General features: G+C 43.7%; 1 protein-coding gene across 6 annotated transcripts in view; it reads right to left on the reverse strand.

Moving 5' to 3' along the window:
• Positions 1-21530, reverse strand: part of LOC144378825 (adhesion G protein-coupled receptor E2-like) — a 49837-nt gene that overhangs the window by 21424 nt on the left and 6883 nt on the right. For all 6 annotated transcript variants that reach the window (XM_078054403.1, XM_078054404.1, XM_078054402.1 and 3 more), the window contains exons 5-13: positions 19422-19568; positions 19290-19336; positions 19088-19165; positions 13102-13279; positions 9514-9621; positions 9125-9348; positions 8738-8917; positions 1184-1381; positions 659-894 (exon numbers count right to left, since the gene is read on the reverse strand). In XM_078054403.1, the coding sequence (XP_077910529.1) occupies positions 659-894; positions 1184-1381; positions 8738-8917; positions 9125-9348; positions 9514-9621; positions 13102-13279; positions 19088-19165; positions 19290-19336; positions 19422-19568 (1396 nt within the window). The remainder of the gene's footprint in view (positions 1-658; positions 895-1183; positions 1382-8737; positions 8918-9124; positions 9349-9513; positions 9622-13101; positions 13280-19087; positions 19166-19289; positions 19337-19421; positions 19569-21530) is intronic.

Genomic DNA, 21530 nt, shown 5'->3' on the forward strand with positions numbered 1-21530 from the left:
TGACTGTACTTAACTCATAGTATTAGTGTGAGGATTAAGGGAGTTAACACAATCAAAAATGGTTACAAAAATGCATGCCATAAAGTAAGCACCTTCTAAATCTTAACTATAATACAATCTATTACTTCATTATTTAAATCAACTCCCCTTTTACAAATGAAAACATTGGAACATCTTGAAGGATTTGGAAAAAGAACCATGAGAGACTATAGACTCTGAGAAACAAACAGGGTTTTAAAGGGGAGGGGGGAGGGGGGAGGGGGGATTGGTTAGCCCGGTGATGGGTATTAAGGAGGGCACATAGTGCATGGAGCACTGGGTGTTATACGAAAACAATGGATCGTGGATCACCGCATCAAAAACCAATGATGTATTGTATGGTGACTAACATAACATAATAAAATTAAAAAAAAAAAAAAAAGAAGAAGAAGTAGATTCCATTTTTTTAATGATGTCCTAAGCAATTCTTTGGCTTCAGTTTTGCTATTCAAAGGACAGAGGTTTAAAGACATGCTGCTTAATTATTATAATTTTCCACCAGAAAAATGTCCTAAGGATTATTACTTCATGTGTCTTCTCTGTATTATGCTCGGGCATAATAAAAAATGCTACTCTGGTTCTAGTGCTGGCCATGATCATGTAGGGAATTTGCATTTACCGGGTGGGTGTTCCATAAAGGAGAGGCCTGGATGCAGCAGAAATGGCCACAATTATAGCCGGGACTCCATAGCCCACGGGGAACATGAGCTTCTTCATGACCCTGCTCACACTGGAGTAGTTGACCACCGTCAGGTTGCGTGCAGTGAGGAAGAGATTCAGACCCTCCAGCAGCATCCAGGTGAAGGACGCCAGGTAGAGATAGTGTAGGGCACCCGCAATGATGGCGCACAGCACCTGGGGGAGGAGAAAGGTGTCACCAGGAGGGATTGTCAGGGAGGAGGGTGGCCCCAGGACCCTTCCCATATCTTGCCATGGGGGAGAACTCTCATGTGTATAAAGAGGTTGTTAAGAGAAGGGTTCTTTTCTAGTTTTGTCAATGTGAAATAGGCTACTTACCTTTCAAAACTTCCCTTTGGGTCCTTGAGACCCAAAGCCATTTTATTAAGGTATCAGTGCAGCATGGCTCCATGAACTGAGCATCCCCTGGGGAAGAGCAGGGACTCCCCTATGACAATGTCAATACCTTGATCTCAGTCCGGTCGATGGCCGTGAGGAAGAGCAGGTGGGCCAGGAAGAGGCAGATTGAAAGCTGCAGGTGGAGTGAGGTGCTGGTGTTCTGGATGGCTTTGCACAGCAGGAAGGTGAGGGCTGCCAGGAGGAGGCACAGGAGAGAGAGGCCCAGCCCCAAGTAGGTGATCACAGCCAGCACGGGATCCTCCACCTGGGACCCAGCAAAGAGAAGCAAAGAGGACATCACAGTCACATTTTCCTGCTCTGGCATAATGACTCTTCCATTATTTTTTATTTTATTTTTTGGCATAGCAACATCAAGAATGGAGGAACCAGGTTAATTTGTTATGTTATTCGGGAAATTCCTCCAGGTTCAGAATGCTAGAATTCTATGGGATTCTTTTTTTTTATTATGTTATATTAATCACCATAATCACCATACATCATTAGTTTTTGATGTAGTGTTCCATAATTCATTGTTTGGGTATAACACCCAGTGCTTCATGCAGTATGTGTCCTTCTTAATACCCATCACCAGGTTAACCCATCCTCCCACCCCCCTCCCCTCTAGAATCTCAGTTTGTTTTTCAGAGTCCATCATCTCTCATGGTTCGTCTCTCCCTCCGATTTCCCCCTCTTCATTTTTCCCTTCCTACTATCTTCTTTTTTTTTTTTTTTACATATAATGTATTAAGTATTATGTATTTCTCTGTTCTGAGACAGAGGTTTGGAAACGGACACTTCTGCTCTGACTCTCGGAAGAGACACGGAAAACTGCCCGGGAAAGCAGCCAGAGAACAAAAGCCCCAAAAAACCAATTTTCACTGAGCCCATCCACCCTACAGGGGGCAGGGCAACTCTGCCCAAACAGGGTTGCCTGAGTAACAGTGCAGTGGGCCCCTCCCGCAGAAGACAGGCTGGGAGAACAAGAGGGCAACAACCCTAAGGTCCCTAGAAAACAGGTGCATCTTGCTTGGCTTATGGTCAATAATTTCGACTCTGTACCTTCCCTCAACCAACCCTCAACAGGATGACTAGGAGCAGGAACCCCCAACAAAGAAAAGAATCAGAGACTGTGGCCTCTGCCACAGGTCTAATAGGTATGGATATAACCAAGTTGTCAGAAATAGACTTCAGAGTAACAATTATGAAGGCAATATCTAGGCTTGAGAAAAATATTAACGACAATATAGAATCTCTAAGGGCACAAATGAGATTTAATCAGGCCAAAATTAAAAATGCTATGAATGAAATGCAGTCTAAACTGGATACTCTGACTGCCAGGGTAAACAAGGCAGAATGAACTAGTGAGCTAGAGGATAAGATGATAGCAAAGAAGGAAACCAAGGCAGCATGGGAAAAATAAATTAAAATGAAAGGGATCAAATTGAGAGAGATTAGTGACTCAGTGGAACATCCAATATCAGAATTATTGGGATCCCTGAGGTTTTGGAAAGAGAGAAAGGACTAGAAAATATCTTTGAGCAATTTGTAGCTGAGAACTTCCCTAATCTGGGGAGTGAAATAAACATTCATGTCCTAGAGGCAGAGAGGACCCCTCCCAAGATCAAGGAAAACAGGCCAACGCCCTGGCATGTAATAGTAAAACTCGCAAATCTTAGAACCAAGGAAACCATCTTAAGGGCAGTTAGGGGGAAGAGATTCTTTATGTACAGAGGGAGGAACATCAGAATAATGTCAGACCTATCCACAGAGACCTGGCAAGCCAGAAAGGCCTGGCAAGACATATTCAGGGTACTAAATGAGGAGAACATGCAGCCAAGAATACTTTATCCAGCAAGGCTGTCATTTAGAATGGATGGAGAGATGCAGAGCTTCCAAGACTGGCAGAAACTAAAAGAATATGTGACCACTAAGCCGGCCCTGCAAGAAATAGTAAGGGGGGTTCTATAAAAGGAGAAAAACCCCAAGAGAGATATAGAACAGAAATATACAGGGACAATCGACAGCAACAAGGTCTTCACAGGCAACATGATGACAAATAATTCATATCTTTCAATAATCACTCTCAACGTGAATGGCCTAAATGCTCCCATGAAAAGGCACGGGGCTGCAGATTGGATAAAAAGACGGGACCTATCCATATGCTGTCTACAAAAGACTCATTTTGAACCTAAAGATACATCCAGACTGAAAGTGAAGGGATGGAGATCCATCTTCCATGCCAACGGGCCTCAAAAGAAAGCTGGGCTGGCAATTGTCATATCAGACAAATTAGATTTTAAACTAAAGACTGTAGTTAGAGACACAGAACAACACTATATCATTCCGAAAGGGTCTATCCAACAAGAAGATCTAACAATTGTAAATATCTATGCCCCCAACATGGGTGCAGGCAACTACATAAGCCAACCGTTAACCGAAATAGAGTCATATTGATAATAATACGTTAGTAGTAGGAGACCTCAATACTCCACTCTCAGCAACGGACAGATCATCTAAGAAGAAAATCAACAAAGAAACAAGAGCTTTGAATGACGCACTGGACCAGATGGGCCTCATAGATATATACAGAACATTCCACCCTAAAACAACATTCTTCTCGAGAGCACATGGAACTTTCTCCAGAATAGACCACATACCGGGTCACAAATCAGGTCTCAACTTATATCAAAAGATTGAGATTATTCCCTGCATATTCTCAGACCATAATGCTTTTTTTTTTTATTCTCTTATGTTAGTCACCATATAGTACATCATTAGTTTTTGATGTAGTGTTCCATGATTCATTGTTTGCGTATAACACCCAGTGCTCCAAGCAATACATGCCCTCCTTAATACCCATCACCAGACAAACCCATCCCACAACCTCCTCCCCTCTAAAACCCTCAGTTTGTTTCTCGGAGTCCACAGTCTCTCATGGTTCATCTCCCCGTCCAATTTCCCCCACCCCTTCATTTTTCCCTTCCTTCTCCTAATGTCCTCCATGCTATTCCTTATGCTCCACAAATAAGTGAAACCATATGATAATTGACTTTCTCTGCTTGACTTATTTCTTTTTTTTATTTTATTATGTTATGTTAATCACCATACAATACATCATTAGTTTTTGATGTGGTGATCCATGATCCATTGTTTTCATATAACAGCCAGTGTTCCATGCAGTATGTGCCCTCTTTTATACCCATCATTGGGCTAACCAATCCCCCCTCCCTCCTCCCTTCTAAAACCCTGTTTGTTTCTCAGAGTCCATAGTCTCCCATGGTTCATCTCTCCCTCCGATTTCCACCCCCCTTCATTTTTCCCTTCCTTCTCCTGATGTCCTCCATGCTATTCCTTATGTTCGACAAATAAGTGAAACCCTATGATAATTGACTTTCTCTTCTTGACTTATTTCACTTAGCATAATCTCTTCCAGTCACATCCATGTTAATGTAAAAGTTGGTATTCATCTTTTCTGATGGCTAATATTCTATCATATATGGACTACATCTTCTTTATCCATTCCTCTGTTGCAGGGCATATCAGCTCTTTCCACAGTTTGGCTATTGTGGACATTGCTGCTATGAACATTGGGGTGCATATGGCCCTTCTTTTCACTACATCTGTGTCTTTGGGGTAAATACCCAGGAGTGCAATTGCTGGGTCATAGGGTAGCTCTATTTTTAATTTTGTGAGGAACCTCCACATCAACTGATGTAGAAAAAGCATTTGACAAAATACACCATCCTTTCCTGATTAAAACTCTTCAGAGTGTATGGATAGAGGGAACATTCCTCAATATCATAAAAACCATCCATGGAAAGCCCACAGCAAATATCATTCTCAATGGGGAAGAGATGAGAGCCCTTCCCTTGAGATCAGGAACACGACAAGGATGCCCACTCTCACCACTATTGTTCAACATAGTACTAGAAGTCCTAGCAACAGCAATCAGACAACAGAAAGAAATAAAAAGTATTCAAATTAGTAAAGAAGAAGTCAAACACTCTCTCTTCACACATGACATGGTACTTTATGCGGAAAACCCAAAAGACTCCACCCCCAAATTACTAGAACTCATACAGCAGTTCAGTAATGTGGCAGGATATAAAATCAATGCACAGAAATGAGTTGCTTTCCTAAACACTAACAATGTAACTGTAGAAAGAGAAATTAGAGAATTGATTCCATTTACAATAGCACCAAAAACCATAAGATACCTGGGAATAAACCTAACCAAAGAGGTAAGGGATCTATACTCTAGGAACTACAGAACACTCATGAAAGAAACTGAAGACACAGCAGCAATGTCCACAATAGCCAAACTGTGGAAAGAGCCAAGATGTCCATCAACAGATGAATGGATAAAGAAGATGTGGTATATATATACAATGGAATATTATGCAGCCATCAAAAGGAATGAGATCTTGCCATTTGCAACGACGTGGATGGAACAGGAGGGTATTATGCTGAGCGGAATAAGTCAAACAGAGAAAGACATGTATCATATGACCTCACTGATATGAGGAATTCTTAATCTCAGGAAACAAACTGAGAGTTGCTGGAGTGGGGGGTGGGGTGGGAGGGATGGGGTGACTGGGTGATAGACACTGGGGAGGGTGTGTGCTCTGGTAAGCGCTGTGAATTGTGCAAGACTGTTGAATCTCAGATCTGTACCTCTGAAACAAATAATGCAATATATGTTAAGAAAAAAAAAGAAGCAGAAGAAGGTAGCAGGAGGGGAAGAATGAAGGGGGAAAATCGGAGGGGTAGACAAACCATGAGAGACGATGGACTCTGAAAAACAAACTGAGGGTTCTAGAGGGGAGGGGGGTGGGAGGATGGGTTAGCCTGGTGATGGGTATTGAGGAGGGCACGTTCTGCATGGAGCACTGGGTGTTATGCACAAACAATGAATCATGGAACACTACATCTAAAACTAATGATGTAATGTATGGGGATTAACATAACAATTAAAAAATAAAAAAATAAAAGAAATTTAAAAAATAAAAAGAAATTGAAGACACAAAAACATGGAAAAACACTCCATGCTCCTGGATTGGAAAAATGAACACTGTTAAAATGTCTATGCTACCCAGAGCAATCTATACTTTTAACGCCATCCCAATCAAAACACCAATGGCATTTTTCAAAGTGCTGCAACAAACAATCCTAAAATTTGTATGGAATCAGAAAAGACCCGAATCGCCAAGGAAATGTTGAAAAAGAAAAACAAAGCTGGGGGCATCACGTTGCCTGATTTCAAGCTATCTTACAAAGCCATGATCACCAAGACAGCATGGTACTGGCACAAAAACAGACATAAACCAATGGAACAGAATAGAGAGGCCAGATATAGACCCTCAACTATATGGTCAAATAATCTTTGACAAAGCAGGAAAAAACATGCAATTGAAAAAAGACAGTCTCTTCAATAAATGGTGCCTGGAAAATTGGACAGCTATATACAGAAGAATGAAACTCGACCATTCTCTAACACCATACACAAAGGTAAACTCAAAATGGATGAAAGACCTCAATGTGAGACAGGAATCCATCAAAATCCTAGAGGAGAACACAAGCAGTAACCTCTTCGACATCGGCCACAGCAACTTCCTTCAAGACACGAGTCCAAAGGTAAGGGAATCAAAAGCAAAAATGAACTTTTGGGACTTCATCAAGAGAGAAAGCTTCTGCACAGCAAAGGAAATAGTCAACAAAACAAAGAGGCAACTCACGGAACGGGAGAAGATATTTGTAAATGACACTACAGATAAAGGGCTGATATCCAAGATATATAAAGAACTTCTCAATCTCAACACCCAAAAAACAAATAATCAAGTCAAAAAATGGGCAGAAGACATGAACAGACACTTCTCCAAAGAAGACATACAAATGCCTGACAGACACATGAAAAGATGTTCATCATCATTAGCCATCAGGGAAATTCAAATCAAAACCACACTGAGATACTACCTTATACCAGTTAGAATGGCAAAAATGGACAAGGCAAGAAACAACAAATGTTGGAGAGGTTGTGGAGAAAGGGGGACCCTCTTACACTGTTGGTGGGAATGCAAGTTGGTACAGCCACTTTGGAAAACAGTGTGGAGGTTCCTCACAAAATTAAAAATAGAGCTACCCTATGACCCAGCAACTGCACTCCTGGGTATTTACCCCAAAGATACAGATGTAGTGAAAAGAAGGGCCACATGCACCCCAATGTTCATAGCAGCAATGTCCGCAATAGCCAAACTGTGCAAAGGGCCAAGATGCCCTTCACCAGAGGAATGGATGAAGAAGATGTGGTGCATATATACAATGGAATATTACTCAGCCATCAGAAAGGATGAATACCCAGCATTTGCATCAACATGGAGGGGACTGGAGGAGATTATGCTAAGTGAAATAAGTCAAGCAGAGAAAGGCAATTATCCTATGGTTTCACTTATTTGTGGAACATAAGGAATAGCATGCAGGATATTAGGAGAAGGAAGGGAAAAATGAAGGGGGAAATCGGAGGGGGAGACAAACCATGAGAGACTATGGACTCCGAGAAACAATCTGAAGGTTTTAGAGGGGAGGGGGATGGGGGGATGGGTTAGCCCGGTGATGGGTATTAAGGAGGGCACGAGCTTCATGGAGCACTGCGTTTTATGCAAAAACAATGGATTGTGGATCACTACATCAAAAACTAATGAGGTATTGTATGGTGACTAACATAACATAATACAAAAAAAAAAAAAAAATCAAAGGATAGGAGAGTCCTTACTCAAGACAAAGCCCCAGAATTCACAATGGTTTGTTTTACTTTACAGGTCACGTGAGTGAGACATTAGTTTTGGTGACTGAGAGGAAGTGACCAGCTCACCTGGCCAGGGCAGCAAGCAAACATAGTTCCTAATCTACCTGTCCTCACTGGCTTCCCAGGCCCTCTGACCTCTGACACCAGCATATCTTCCATTCTATAACCCCTAAACACTCCTGCCCTGAGGACACCTCTGTTATGCAAACTGTAATTTGGCAATGATAGAAGGTATACACACACATTCTATTGGGTTTTCAGCTAAAGGCCAAATTGTGTTGCTGTCAAAGGATTTTGCAGATGGAATTCAGGTCCTATTCAGTTGACTCTAAGAGAGGGAGTTTATCCTGGGTGGGCCCGGTCTAATCAGGGAGCCATCAAATCTCTGGGCTCTTCCTGGATTAAAAGATTCAAAATTAGAGACCATTTGAGGTGAGGGAGCTCCTCCTGCTGGCCTCTGGATAGAAATGTTGATACACTGGTTGAGGGCAGCCAGAGAAGGAAAGCAGGTAGTCCTTAGTAGCCGAGCATGATCCCCTGATCACAGGCAGCAAGAAAGTGGAACCCCAGTCCTACCACTGCAAGGAACTGAACCCTGCCAACAAACAGGGAGCTCACAGGAGGAACCTGAGCCACAGAGGAGAATGCAAATCTGGCTGATTTCAGGCTTGTAAGACCCTGAGCAGACAATTAGCTACGCCCTGCCCAAGTGCTGCCCCAAAGAAACAAGATATAAATTTGTTTTTTTAAAGCCCCGTATGTGGGGAAATATGTTTCAGAGCAATAGGCATGGAACGCAGCCTCTCTCGGGGCTCTCACCGGCACATCGTAGTGGGCCATGAGGACTGCAAAGCTGCTGAGGTGGGTGCACTGGCAGGTGGTGCTGGTGTCTCCAGTGGCCACCATCCTGCAGCCTGCGGTGGACCAATGACCGTATCCATCCGGAGTGTGATCCCAGAAGACGCAGAACACCTTTTGCATTGGCCCACGGGTCACTGACTGTAGAAACAGAGTGTAGGTGGAAGCTGGTTGTTCCAGTGCTCAGAAATGCTTATCCAAAGCTGGCTTGCAAAAGGCTTTCTTTGGGGAATGATGCAGCCACGGGGGAGCCCCCAAGAACCTCAATCAAGACTGAGCTGAGCAGCGAGGCTGTGCCCAAGACCCAGGCTCCTTCCACACCCACAGTCCCATCTCACCAGCACTCACATGGTGGGAAAAGATGAAGGTGATAGGGGAGCTGAGGTTCTGGGTGTCGCTGTTGCTCATAAAGGCAGAGATGACGTGTGAGAGCAGGACAGAGGAGACTCCTCGCAGCACGCCCTTGTGTGCCCCATGCAGAACTGCCTGCCTCTCAGGCTCCAGGACCAGGCGGGCCTCAGCCAGCAACTTGCCCATCCCCGGTGTGGAGACAAGGCCCACCACAGAACGACCTGCAGGAAGAGGCCAATGTTGATACCTTGGGGTTCCCACAGGGCCCTTTTCTCCTCAGATGGATTCTTTGGGCCTCACTAAATCCCCCCTTCCCTTTAATCTTCAGTTCCCTGTTTGTCACATCCTTGGGCATCTTGTGACCTTCCCCCCATCTCGGCCAGTACCTGAGTCACCAGATTCGTGCGCCACATCCCAGTTCAGCAGCATCTTCACCTGATTTGAACTCAAAGTGACATTTCTGTGTCCTTGCTCCTGCACCTCCAGGGACAGGTCTATGAGTGATAGGAGTTATATAAGGGAGTTAGGTTAGTAATTGTGCCTGTGGGGTTGCTATAACACCATTATTTTATATGTGTGGTGGTAGGCACATGCACACACTCTCACACACACACACAGAGTTACAAAGGACTATAAGAAAATACGATGAGCAATTGTACACCAACAAACTGGATAACCTAGATGAAAGTGACAAAATCCTAGAGACGCACAGTGTACAAAAGTAACCCAAGAACAAATAAAATTGAACAGACCTATCACAGGCAAAGATAATAAACAGGTAAAAATTCCCCAAAATAAAAAGCCTAGACCAAATAGCTTTACTGGCGAATTCTTCCAACATTTAAGTAAGAATTAATAAGAATCCTTTGTAAATTCCTCCAAAAGTAGGAAAAGATAGAATACTGTCTAAATAAACTTATGAAGCCACCATCACCCTGATAACAAAACCAGAAAAATCCATTAGGAGAAAACTATAGACCAATATTTCTTGTGAGCATAGATGTAAAACAACCTTTAACAAAATATTAGTAATAAATTTACCCAAGGAGGTTCAAGACTTGTACACAACAAACTACAAAAAAAATTGTTGGAATAAATGAGAGACCCTAAGTAACTGAGAAAACAGTCTATATTCATGGTTTAAAAGGCTTAATATTGATAAGATGGCAATATTTCCCAAAGAGGTCTACAGATTTAATATATACCATATCAATATTCCAAAAACATTTTTTTGGAAATGGAAAAGTCCATCCTAAAGTTCACAGGGCATTGCAAGGGGCCCAAACACCCAAAACAATCTTGAAAATGAAAAACAAAATTGGAGTACATACACCTCCTGATTTCAAAACTATTAACCTACAGTAATCAGAACAGTAGGGCAGTGGCATAAGGATAGACATACAGACCAGTAAAATAAAATGGAAAGTCCAGGGTGCCTGGGTGGCTCCGTCTGTTAAACATCTGCTTCGGCTTGGGTCGTGCTCCCATGATCCTGGGATCGAGCCCCACATTAGGCTCCCTGCTCAACGGGGAGTCTGCTTCTCCCTCTGCCCCTCCCCCTCGTCATGCTTGCTCTCTCTCTCTCTCTCTCTCTTGCAAAAATAAATAAATTGAAAAAATTGAAAATCCGGAAATAAACCCATACATCTGTGGTCAATTGAATTCCGACAAGGGATGCCAAGACCTGGGGTGACTGGGTGGCTCAGTTGGTTAAGTGTCTGCCTTTGGCTCAGGTCATGATCCCAGGGTCCTGGGATCGAGTCCCACATCAGCTCCTTGCTCAGCGGGGGGCCTGCTTCTCCCTCTGCCTGCCGCTTCCCTTGCTTGTGCTTTCTCTTTCTCAATCTGACAAATAAATAAAAATCTTAAAAAAAAACTAACATAACATAATAAAATAAAATTAATTAATTAATTTAATTTAATTTAAAAAATCTATTTAAAAAAGGGATGCCAAGACCCTTCAGTGAAAAAAAAAGTCTCTTCAGCAAACAGTGTGGCACATCTCGATCTCCACTTGCAGTAGAAGGAACTGCACCTTACACAACAAACAAACATTAACTCAAAATGGGTCAAAGACCTATATTTATGAGCTGAAACCAGAACAGTTAGGAAGAAACACAGGTGTAATATTCATGGCCTTGGATTTGGCAATGGATTCTTAAAGAAGACACCAAATGCACACGCGACAAAAGAAAAATAGAGAAAACAAAAGAGAAATTTCATCAAAACAGAAGCATCTGTTCATTAAAGTGAAAAGACAGTCGATGGAATGGGAGAAAAAATTAGCAAATCACATGTCTCATAGAGTGTACTATAGAATATATAAAGAACTCTTACGGCTCAACAACCAAAAGCCAAACAAAGAATTAAAAAATAGGCAAAGGACTTGAATAGATGTTTCAAAAAATATATATACAAATATTCAACAATCACATAAAAAGATGTTAAATGTCATTAGTCATTTGGGAAAGGAAAATCAAAACCACAACAAGATATCCCCTGACATACACTAAAAAGGCTGAAGGAAAACAAAATGTAAGTACCAAGTGTTGCTGAGACTGTGGATATGGGAACCCTTGTGTGTTGCTGGTGGGGATGTAAAATGGTGCCTCCATTTTGGAAAAAGAGTTTGGTAGTTCCTCAAAAAGTTGAACACAGAGTGACCTCATCGCTTAGAAATTCCACTCCTGTGGCACCTGGGTGGCTCAGTCAGTCAAGCATCTGCCTTCAGCTCAGGTCATGATCCCAGGGTCCCGGGATCAAGCCCTGCATTGGGCTCCCTGCTCCATGGGGGGCCTGCTTCTCCCTCTCTCTCTGCCACTCCCCCTGCTTGTGCTCTCTCTCTCAGTCAAATAAATAAATAATATCTTTTTTAAAAAAATCCACTCCTATGTAGAATGAATGGGGGGAATCGGAGAGGGAGACGAACCATGAGAGACGATGGACTCTGAAAAACAAACTGAGGTTTCTAGAGGGGAGGGGGCTGGGAGGATGGGTTAGCCTGGTGATGGGTATTAAAGAGGGCACGTTATGCATGGAGCACTGGGTGTTATGCACAAACAATGAATCATGGAACACTACATCAAAAACTAATGATGTAATGCATGGTGATTAACATAACATTAAAAATAAAAAAAAAATCCACTCCTACGTATGTATGCAAAGAGCTAAGAATAGTTATTCCAACAAAAACTTGTCCAGCAATATTCACAGCCATGCTATTCAAAATAGTCAAAAGCTGGCAACAACCCAAAAGTCAGTCACTGGATGAATGATACTCAAAAGGTACTATATCCACAATAATGGAATATTATTCAACCATAAAAAGGAAAGGAATTCTGCAACATGCTACAACAGGGATTCCCCTTGAAAACATGAGGCTGTGTGAAAGAAGCCAGACCATAAGGTCACCTATTGCATGACTCTATAGGTATGAAATGTTCAGAATATTCAAATCCACAGATACAGAAACAGACTGGTGGCTGCCAGGGTCTAGGGGAGGGAGAGATGAGAAGGGACTGCTTAGTGGGTACACTATTTACTTTTGGGTGATGAATATATTTTAGAAATGGAGGTGATGGTTGTACAACTCTGGGAGTGTACTAAGTGCCACTGAATTTTACACTTTCCTTAAAATGGTGAATTTTATATTACATGAATCTTACCTCAATAAAACAAATCATACTTAAATATCAAGTATTATCAAATTTGCATTCTTCAAAATTTAACAAATAGTCTTCTTTTGAAGATGTTTCTATTTTGTTATCTGAAATTCTTATTATAATTATTTCATCTGTTGATAATTTATATTACAGTGAAAATGTGTATGATTTACAGTTTTATTCACTTAACCTTTTAATTGGCTTATGAGTGTAATACGGAGATATAAGCATGGTCACACACTCCAGTGAGGCTGGGGGACAAAGGAGGTGGGAACAGGCAGAGCAGAGCCTGGGGCAGACCCCAGTACTTACCTGTGCCTGCAGATGCATTGAAGGTCATTATCCCATTGGGCAGGGCCTGGCTCAGGGTTCTCAGGACATCCTCCAGGCCAACAAGCAGGTTAGTGGCCACACAGTGCTGCTCTGAGCGGGGCAGGGCCTCCAGGTCGTCAGGGGTCTCCAGCAGCTCATCCACCTCCCGTATGAGGTGCTGGGGGGATGGAGACACAGAGCTAGTGAGCATGAAGACCCTGCTCACTCAGCCCCAGACAACACACCCTGGAGACTCATTGGTAGATGAAGGTAGTACTGGATCAGAGTCCCTGGGTCTTTGCCCCTGAAATCCAGAAGTCAACCCTGTTCACAAACCAAGAATGACATTACCCCAGTGTCTAGAAACAGTAAGAAGAAAAGTCATTTGTGATAGTACTGCCTCAGCAAGATGGCGGAGGAGTAGGAGACCTGAATTTTGTCTGGTCTCAGGAATTCAGCTGGATAGGGATCAAACCATTCTGAACACCTACAAACTCAACAGGAGATCGAAGAAAAGATTAGCAACAACTCTCTGAACAGAAAAGCGACCACTTTCTGGAAGGTAGGACGTGCGGAGAAGTGAATCCGAGGCGATATTTGGGAGGATAGACGGCGAGGGAGGGGCCTCCATCTGCCGCTTCTGGCAAGTGATAGAGCCCTCGAGCACAAAATCGGAACGCTTAGAAGTCGGCTCCGCTGAGGGACGTCGCTCCAGTGGCTAAGCGGGGGGATGGAACCCTCGCGGGACAGTGTGGTCTCAGGACCCTCGGGGTCACAGAAAGACTGGGGGTGCCTGAGTGCGGCAGAGCTCCCATTTATCAGAGCAGGGAAGCCAGCTGCAGAGACAGAGCCGAGGAGTGGGCCCTCAGCTCAGGGTTGTCATAAACCGTGATCTGGGGCACAGTCGGGCCACTGCTCCTCCAGCAGGGACCCAACAAGCGGCAGATCTGGGGAGACTCCCCTTCCTCCCCCGGGAGGAGCGGCGAGGGAGTGCACCGCAGGGATCTGCTGGGTTTGGAGACTCCACACGGGGTCGGGTGCCAGAGATAGAAATGCGCGGTCACAGGCCGGGTGAGCACGGAGTGAGGCCGGAGACCGGGGAGACGGGAGTGACTGACTGCTTTTCTTTGGGGGCTCACTGAGGAGTGGGGCCCCCAGTTCTCAGCTCCTCTGGGGCGGAGATTGGGAGGCCGCCATTTTCACTCTCGCCTGCAAAGCCATGCGGAGAGCTTGCAGGGAACAAAAGCTCCCGAGAGCAAACCCGAGCAGATTACTTAGCCCAGACCGGGCAAGGGCGGGGCAATTCCACCTCCGGCAAAGACATTTGGGAACCACCGCAATAGGCCCCTCGCCCAGGAGATCAGCAAGAACAGCCAGCCAAGGCCAAGTTTACCTATCAATGAGAACAGCAGAACTCCAGCGCTAGGGGAATACTGCACATAGAATTCATGGCTTTTTTACCATGATTCTTTAGTCTTTCAAAGTTAATTTTTTTAACTGTCTTTTTTTTTTAATTTTTCTTTTTCCCTTTTTCAACCAACATCTTGTCAATCCCTTTTTTAAAAAACATTTTTATTTTTCATTTTTAGAGTCATATTCTATCCCTTCACAGTAGTTACCCTTATTTTTGGCATATATATATAAGTTGTTCTCGTGTTAAAGTTTTGAGATACAATTTCTTCTAACAGACCAAAATATACCCTAAATCTCTAGTGTATGGTTTTGTTCTAGTCTCCTGCCTGATCACATTCTCTCCCCCACCTTTTTTTTTTAAATCCTCTTCTTTCTTTTTACAACCAACTTCTTATCAATTCCTTTTATAAAATCTTTTATAATTTTTCTCTTTACAGTCATAGTCCATCCCTTCATATATTTACCCTTACTTTTGTACATATATAAGTTTTTCTTTCTTTAAAATTTTGGGAGGCACTTTCTTCTAACAGAGTAAAATACGCCCAAAATCTAGTGTGTGGCACTGATCTGTGCACCAGCCTGATCATATTTCATCATATTCTGTTTCTTGTTTCTTTGTTTCTTTTTATCCTTTTTTTTTCTTTTTTCTTTCTTTCCTTTTCTTTTCCCCCAGTTTCAGGTCTTTTCTGATTTGTTTACAGTCTATTTTCTGGGGATGTTGTTACCCTGTTAGCATTTTGTTCTCTCATTCATCTATTCTCCTCTGGACAAAATGACAAGATGGAAAAAAATCACCTCAACAAAAAGAACAAGAAGCAGTACCAACTGCCAGGGACCTACTCAATACGGATATTAGTACAAAGTCAGAAGTAGAGTTCAGAATGATGGTTTTAAAGATATTAGCTGGGCTTGAAAAAAGCATGGAAGTTATTAGAGAAACCCTTTCTGGAGAAGTAAAAGAACTAAAATCTAACCAAGTCAGAATCAAAAAGGCTATTAATTAGGTGCAATAAAAAATGGGGCCTCTAACTCCTAGGATAAATGAGGCAGAAGAGGGAATCAGTGAGATAGAAGACCAAACGATGGAAAATAAAGAAGCTGAGGAAAAGGGAGAGAAACAACTACTGGATCATGAGGGCAGAATTCGAGAGATAAGCGATACCATAAGACGAAACAACATTAGAATAATTGGGATCCCAGAAGAAGAAGAACGAGAGAGAGGGGCAGAGGGTATATTGGAGCAAATTATAGCAGAGAACTTCCTGAATTTGGGGAAGGAAACAGGCATCAAAATCCAGGAGGCACAGAGAAGCCTTCTCAATATCAATAAAAATAGGTCAACACCCCGACATCTAATAGTAAAACTTACGAGGCTCAGAGACAAAGAGAAAATCCTGAAAGCAACTCGGGAGAAGAGATCTGTAACCTACAATGGTAGAAACATTAGATTGGCAACAGACCTATCCACAGAGACCTGGCAAGCCAGAAAGGACTGGTAGGATATATTCAGAGCACTAAATGAGAAAAGTATGCAGCCAAGAATACTATATCCGGCTAGGCTGTCATTGAAAATAGAAGGAGAGATAAAAAACTTCCAGGACAAACAAAAACTAAAGGAATTTGCAAACACAAAACCAGCCCTACAAGAACTATTGAAAGGGGTCCTCTAAGCAAAGAGAGAGCCTAAAAGCAACATAGACCAGAAAGGAACGAAGACAATATACAGTAACAGTCACCTTACAGGCAATACAATGGCACTAAATTCATATCTCTCAATAGTTACCCTGAATGTAAATGGGCAAATGCCCCAATCAAAAGACACAGGCTATCAGATTGGATAAAAAAAACAAGACCCATTGATATGCTGTCTGCAAGAGACTCATTTTAGACCCAAAGACAGCCCCAGATGGAAAGTGAAGGGGTGGAAAACCATTTACCATGCTAATGGACACCAAAAGAAAGCTGGGGTGACAATCCTTATATTAGACAAATGAGATTTTAAATCAAAGACTGCAATAAGAGATGAGGAAGGACACTATATCCTACTTAAAGGGTCTATCCAACAAGAGGATCTAACAATTGTAAATATCTATGCCCCTAACATGGGAGCAGCCAATTATATAAGCCAATTAATAACAAAAGCAAAGAAACACATCAACAACAATACACTGATAGTGGGGGACTTTAACATCCCCCTCACGGAAATGGACAGATCATCTAAGCAAAAGATCAACAAGGAAATAAAGACTTTAAATGGCACACTGGACCAAATGGACTTCACAGATATATTCAGAACATTCCATCCCAAAGCAACAGAATACACATTCTTCTCTAGTGCCCATGGAACATTCTCCAGAATACATCACATCCTAGGTCACAAATCAGGTCTCAACTGGTACCAAAAGATTGGGATCATTCCCTGCATATTTTCAGACCACAGTGCTTTGAAACTAGAACTCAATCACAAGAGGAAAGTCAGAAAGAACTCAAATACATGGAGGCTAAAGAGCATCCTACTAAAGAATGAATGGGTCAACCAGGAAATTAAAGAAGAATTTAAAAAATTCATGGAAACAAATGAAACACAACTGTTCAAAATCTTTGGGATGCAGCAAATGCAGTCCTAAGAGGAAAGTATAGAGCAATATGAGCCTTTCTCAAGAAACAACAAAGGTCTCAAGTACACAACCTAACCCTACACCTAAAGGAGCTAGAGAAAGAACAGCAAATAAAGCCTAAACCCAGCAGGAGAAGAGAAAGAATAAAGATCAGAGAAGAAATCAATGAAATAGAAACCAAAAGAACAGTAGAACAGATCAACGAAACAAGGAGATGGTTGTTTGAAAGAATTAACAAGATTGATAAACCCCCCTGGCCAGACTTATCAAAAAGAAAAGAGAAATGACCCAAATCAACAAAGTCATGAATGAAAGAGGAGAGATCACAACCAACACCAAAGAAATACAAACAATTATAAGAACATGTTGTGAGCAACTCTATGCCAGCAAATTAGATAATCTGGAAGAAATGGATGCATTCCTAGAGATGTATCAACTACCAAAACTGAACCAGGAAGAAATAGAAAACCTGAACTGACCTATAACCACTAAGGAAATAGAAGCAGTCATCAAAAATCTCCCAAAACACAAAAGCCCAGGGCCAGATGGCTTCCCAGAAGAATTCTACCAAACATTTCAAGAAGAATTAATACCTATTCTTCTGAAACTGTTCCAAAAAATAGAAATGGAAGGAAAACATCCAAACTCATTTTATGAGGCCACCATTACCTTGATCCCCAAACCAAAGACCCCATCAAAAAGGAGAATTACAGACCAATATCCTTGATGAACACGGATGCAAAAATTCTCACCAAAATATTAGCCAATAGGATCCAACAGTACATTAAAAGGATTATTCACCACGACCAAGTGGGATTTATCCCTGGGCTGCAAGGTTGGTTTAACATCTGCAAATCAATCAATGTGATACAATACATTAATAAAAGAAAGAACAAGAATCATATGATCCTCTCAATAGATGCAGAAAAAGCATTTGACAAAGTACAGCATCCTTTCTTGATCAAAACTCTTCAGAGTATAGGCATAGAGGGTACATACCTCAATATCATAAAAGCCATCTATGAAAAACCCACAGCGAATATCATTCTCAATGGGGAAAAACAGAGCTTTCCCCCTAAGGTCAGGAACACGGCAGGGATGTCCACTATCACCACTGCTATTCAACATACTATTAGAAGTCCTAGCCACAGCAATCAGACAACAAAAAGAAATAAAAGGCATCCAAATCGGCAAAGAAGAAGTCAAACTCTCACTCTTTGCAGATGATATGATACTTTATGTGGAAAACCCAAAAGACTCCACCCCAAAACTGCTAGAACTCATACAGGAATTCAGTAAGTGGCAGGATATAAAATCAATGCACAGAAATGAATGGCATTCCTATACACCAAACAAGACAGAAAAAAGAGAAATTAAGGAGTCAATCCCATTTACAATTTCACCCAAAACCATAAGATACCTAGGAATAAATCTAAGCAAAGAGACAAAGAATCTGTACTCAGAAAACTCTAAAATACTCATGAAAGAAATTGAGGAAGACACAAATGGAAAAACGTTCCATGCTCATGGATTGGAAGAACAAATATTGTGAAGATGTCAATGCTACCTAGAGCAATCTACACATTTAATGCAATGAGGGGAGGGGGTGGGAGGATGGGTTAGCCTGGTGATGGGTATTAAAGAGGGCACGTACTGAATGAAGCACTGGGTGATATACGCAAACAATGAATCATGGAACACTACATCTAAAACTAATGATGTAATGTATGGTGATTAACTTAACATAATAAAAAAAGAAGAAAAGTCATTTGTGGGTGCAGGGGGGTGTCTAACAGTGAGTAGGAATGCCTGCTTGTCTCCTCTTCCCACCCACCCTGGGAGAGGCAGGGCCTTATAGAGGAAGCCAGTGTGTTGGGGCTGCCTCCTCCCAGGCCAAAGCTTGCCAGGCCTCTATGGGATGCCTCCACTTTGCCTCTCCTGGGACGTGCCCTTACCTGGATGGTGTCCTGAGCCAAGGCTGGCTTGAAGTCTCTGCGCAGATCTTGGACTCTTTCAAAGAAATGGGAGAGTCTCTAGGATAGAGATGTACAGATCAGAGAGCCCGAATTGTGGGTTGGGGAGCTGGGGGGAAATGGGTGGATCAGGCGAGCTGCACAGAGGGATTCCTGCCTCCTGGTCCCTGCTGGGGCCACTCACCTGGCTCTTGATTCCAGGGGGTGGGGTCCAGGTGGGGAAGGACATCTCTGCAGGGGATAGAACACCATTCATTAGGTGTGAGAGTGTCTGTGTGTGTCAGGGCAGGGTCTGGGGTCAGGTCAGACCAGGTACCTTCACAGGTGGTGTTGGGCTGCCTATTCTGGTATCCGGGTTTGGGCTCCCAGCCCCAGCGACAGCGGCACTTGTACGAGCCCACGGTGTTGATGCAGATGGTGGACTCGTGGCACATAGGCTGCCCAGAGCTGCACTCATCCACATCTGGGGACACAAAGATGGGAGTCAGGACCCTGTTCCCCTCCATATCCTGCCCCCTTTTCCTGTGTTAGTGTCTCCCCTTGGCTGGAGGTGCTATCACCTGCTGAACCCACATCCTGGTGATGCAGGGGTCATGGGAAGTGTGGGAAGCCTGGCATGTAGCACGTAAGCCCTGTACAGATGTGCAGGTTGTGACTATAGAAATACCCTTGTCCCAGGTCGTAATTAGCTGCTGTCTGGGGTCTCCAAGGAGCCTGCTCCTCAGTACCCCAGCTCCGTCCCCAAGACCCCCCAGATCTTTTCCCAACCAGCCTCAAAAGAATTAACGCCTGGCACAGCAGGGCACCCCCAGGGGTCATCCTGCTTGGTTTGTGTGGGTGCCACTGAATATGTGATCAGATATTCTGAGTGTGGGTCTACAGAATGTGGTGTCTGAGCTCTGGACCTTCACGGACGGTGTTCTTGGGGTCATTGGGGGACGCAGGAACTGGCTTCCAACCAGGGCAACAGTGGCACTCATAGCCCCCAATGTTGTTGAGGCAGTGGGTGGAGTTGTGACATGGGTTCTGCACTGACATGCATTCATTCACATCTGAGGACAAAGCCAGAGGGTCAGGGTCCCCTTCACTCACTGCACCCATCCTGCCTGCCCTTTCTCTCAGATTCCTTACTACTTCACACCAAGGAAACACACACACACACACACACACACCATGTACCAGCCATCTAGCCTGTCAAGATAAACTTTATGATAGCATTTTCTATTGTAAAAACTTCATAATCTCGGATTGTCCCTGTAAGGTGGACAGGGTAGAACCATGTGTATGTGTCACCCAGACAAAGCTGAGACCCTTCCCATATCGTGCAGATTAGACTAGGTGTCAGGTTCAGGGACGGGGGGAAGCTGTGAAGGGCCTCTAAGCAGGGAGGCTGTGACACTGAGCTGCCTTCGTGTTGACTCAGTGGATGGACTAATGGCATGGGTGCACTTTGGGACAGCAGTGACCAGCAGGGTCAGCCCTGCCCTGTACAGCCCAGATTCCCTGTCTCTTCACTGCTTGCACTGAGCATACACCGTCCTGAAAGTACTGCTGCATCTCCACTCCCAAAGCTCCTTATGGCAGCTTCCTTCAAGATGAGCTCAGCAGGGACAGTATCCTCCTTTTCAAGCAAAAACTATGGCAAAAGGAAACTGAGTCATGGGAGCTAGACTTCCCAGTCAAGGCTCTTAGTCATTTCCTCCTCAGCTCAGGACTGAGCTTCCCCTTCTCAGAACTAGAAGTGACACTTCCTGTTTGGATGTGACAGATGAGGAGGGGCAGGTGTGGGGGTGCACAGAGAGGCGGGGGGCTCCAGAAGGGAACCCCAGGCTCAGAAGGCCCTGTTGCCTCCCTGCCCTGTGGTGGAACCTTCTGGAGAGGTGGGCACTGGCAAGTGTAGCTGCACTGGGTGTTGATGCAGATTCCGTGGCTTTTACAGACTCTGGGTTTCCGCTGACATTCGTCCACAGCTGCAGGGGGAAGGACAGGGTGATGGGTGCCTCCACTTGTTTCCCATGATAGAAGCATCTGGAAAGCCCCATTGTCTCTTCCCTGGTGAGTGGGTGCCTTTTCTAATTCACATGGAGGCATGCTATGGGCAAGCATGGTGGCTCAGATGTTCTGTTTCCAGATGTTGCCAGAAGGGGACCAAGTCCTCCCCGTCTGTCAGCTCTGGTTCCCTCCGTCTCTCTGGACAGCTCTCAGGTAGGGCAGGGACATCATGGCCACCTGTGTTTCAGCCTGAGGACTTGGACAAGTCCAGGGTGGACCTTCCTGGGAACCAAGTGCAAGGGAAATAGTGTTCCCCAAGCAGGACCATCTTGGCTCCCAGTGATGGCTTTTGTCCTACTTTCCCAGAGCAACTGCTTGCTGCCTGAGTTGCCATTGGAATCCCAGTGACCCTAGCAGGACAGCTTGTTCTCAT

The sequence above is a fragment of the Halichoerus grypus genome, chromosome 1, assembly GCF_964656455.1.
Source record: "Halichoerus grypus chromosome 1, mHalGry1.hap1.1, whole genome shotgun sequence".
NCBI classification, from domain to species: domain Eukaryota; kingdom Metazoa; phylum Chordata; class Mammalia; order Carnivora; family Phocidae; genus Halichoerus; species Halichoerus grypus.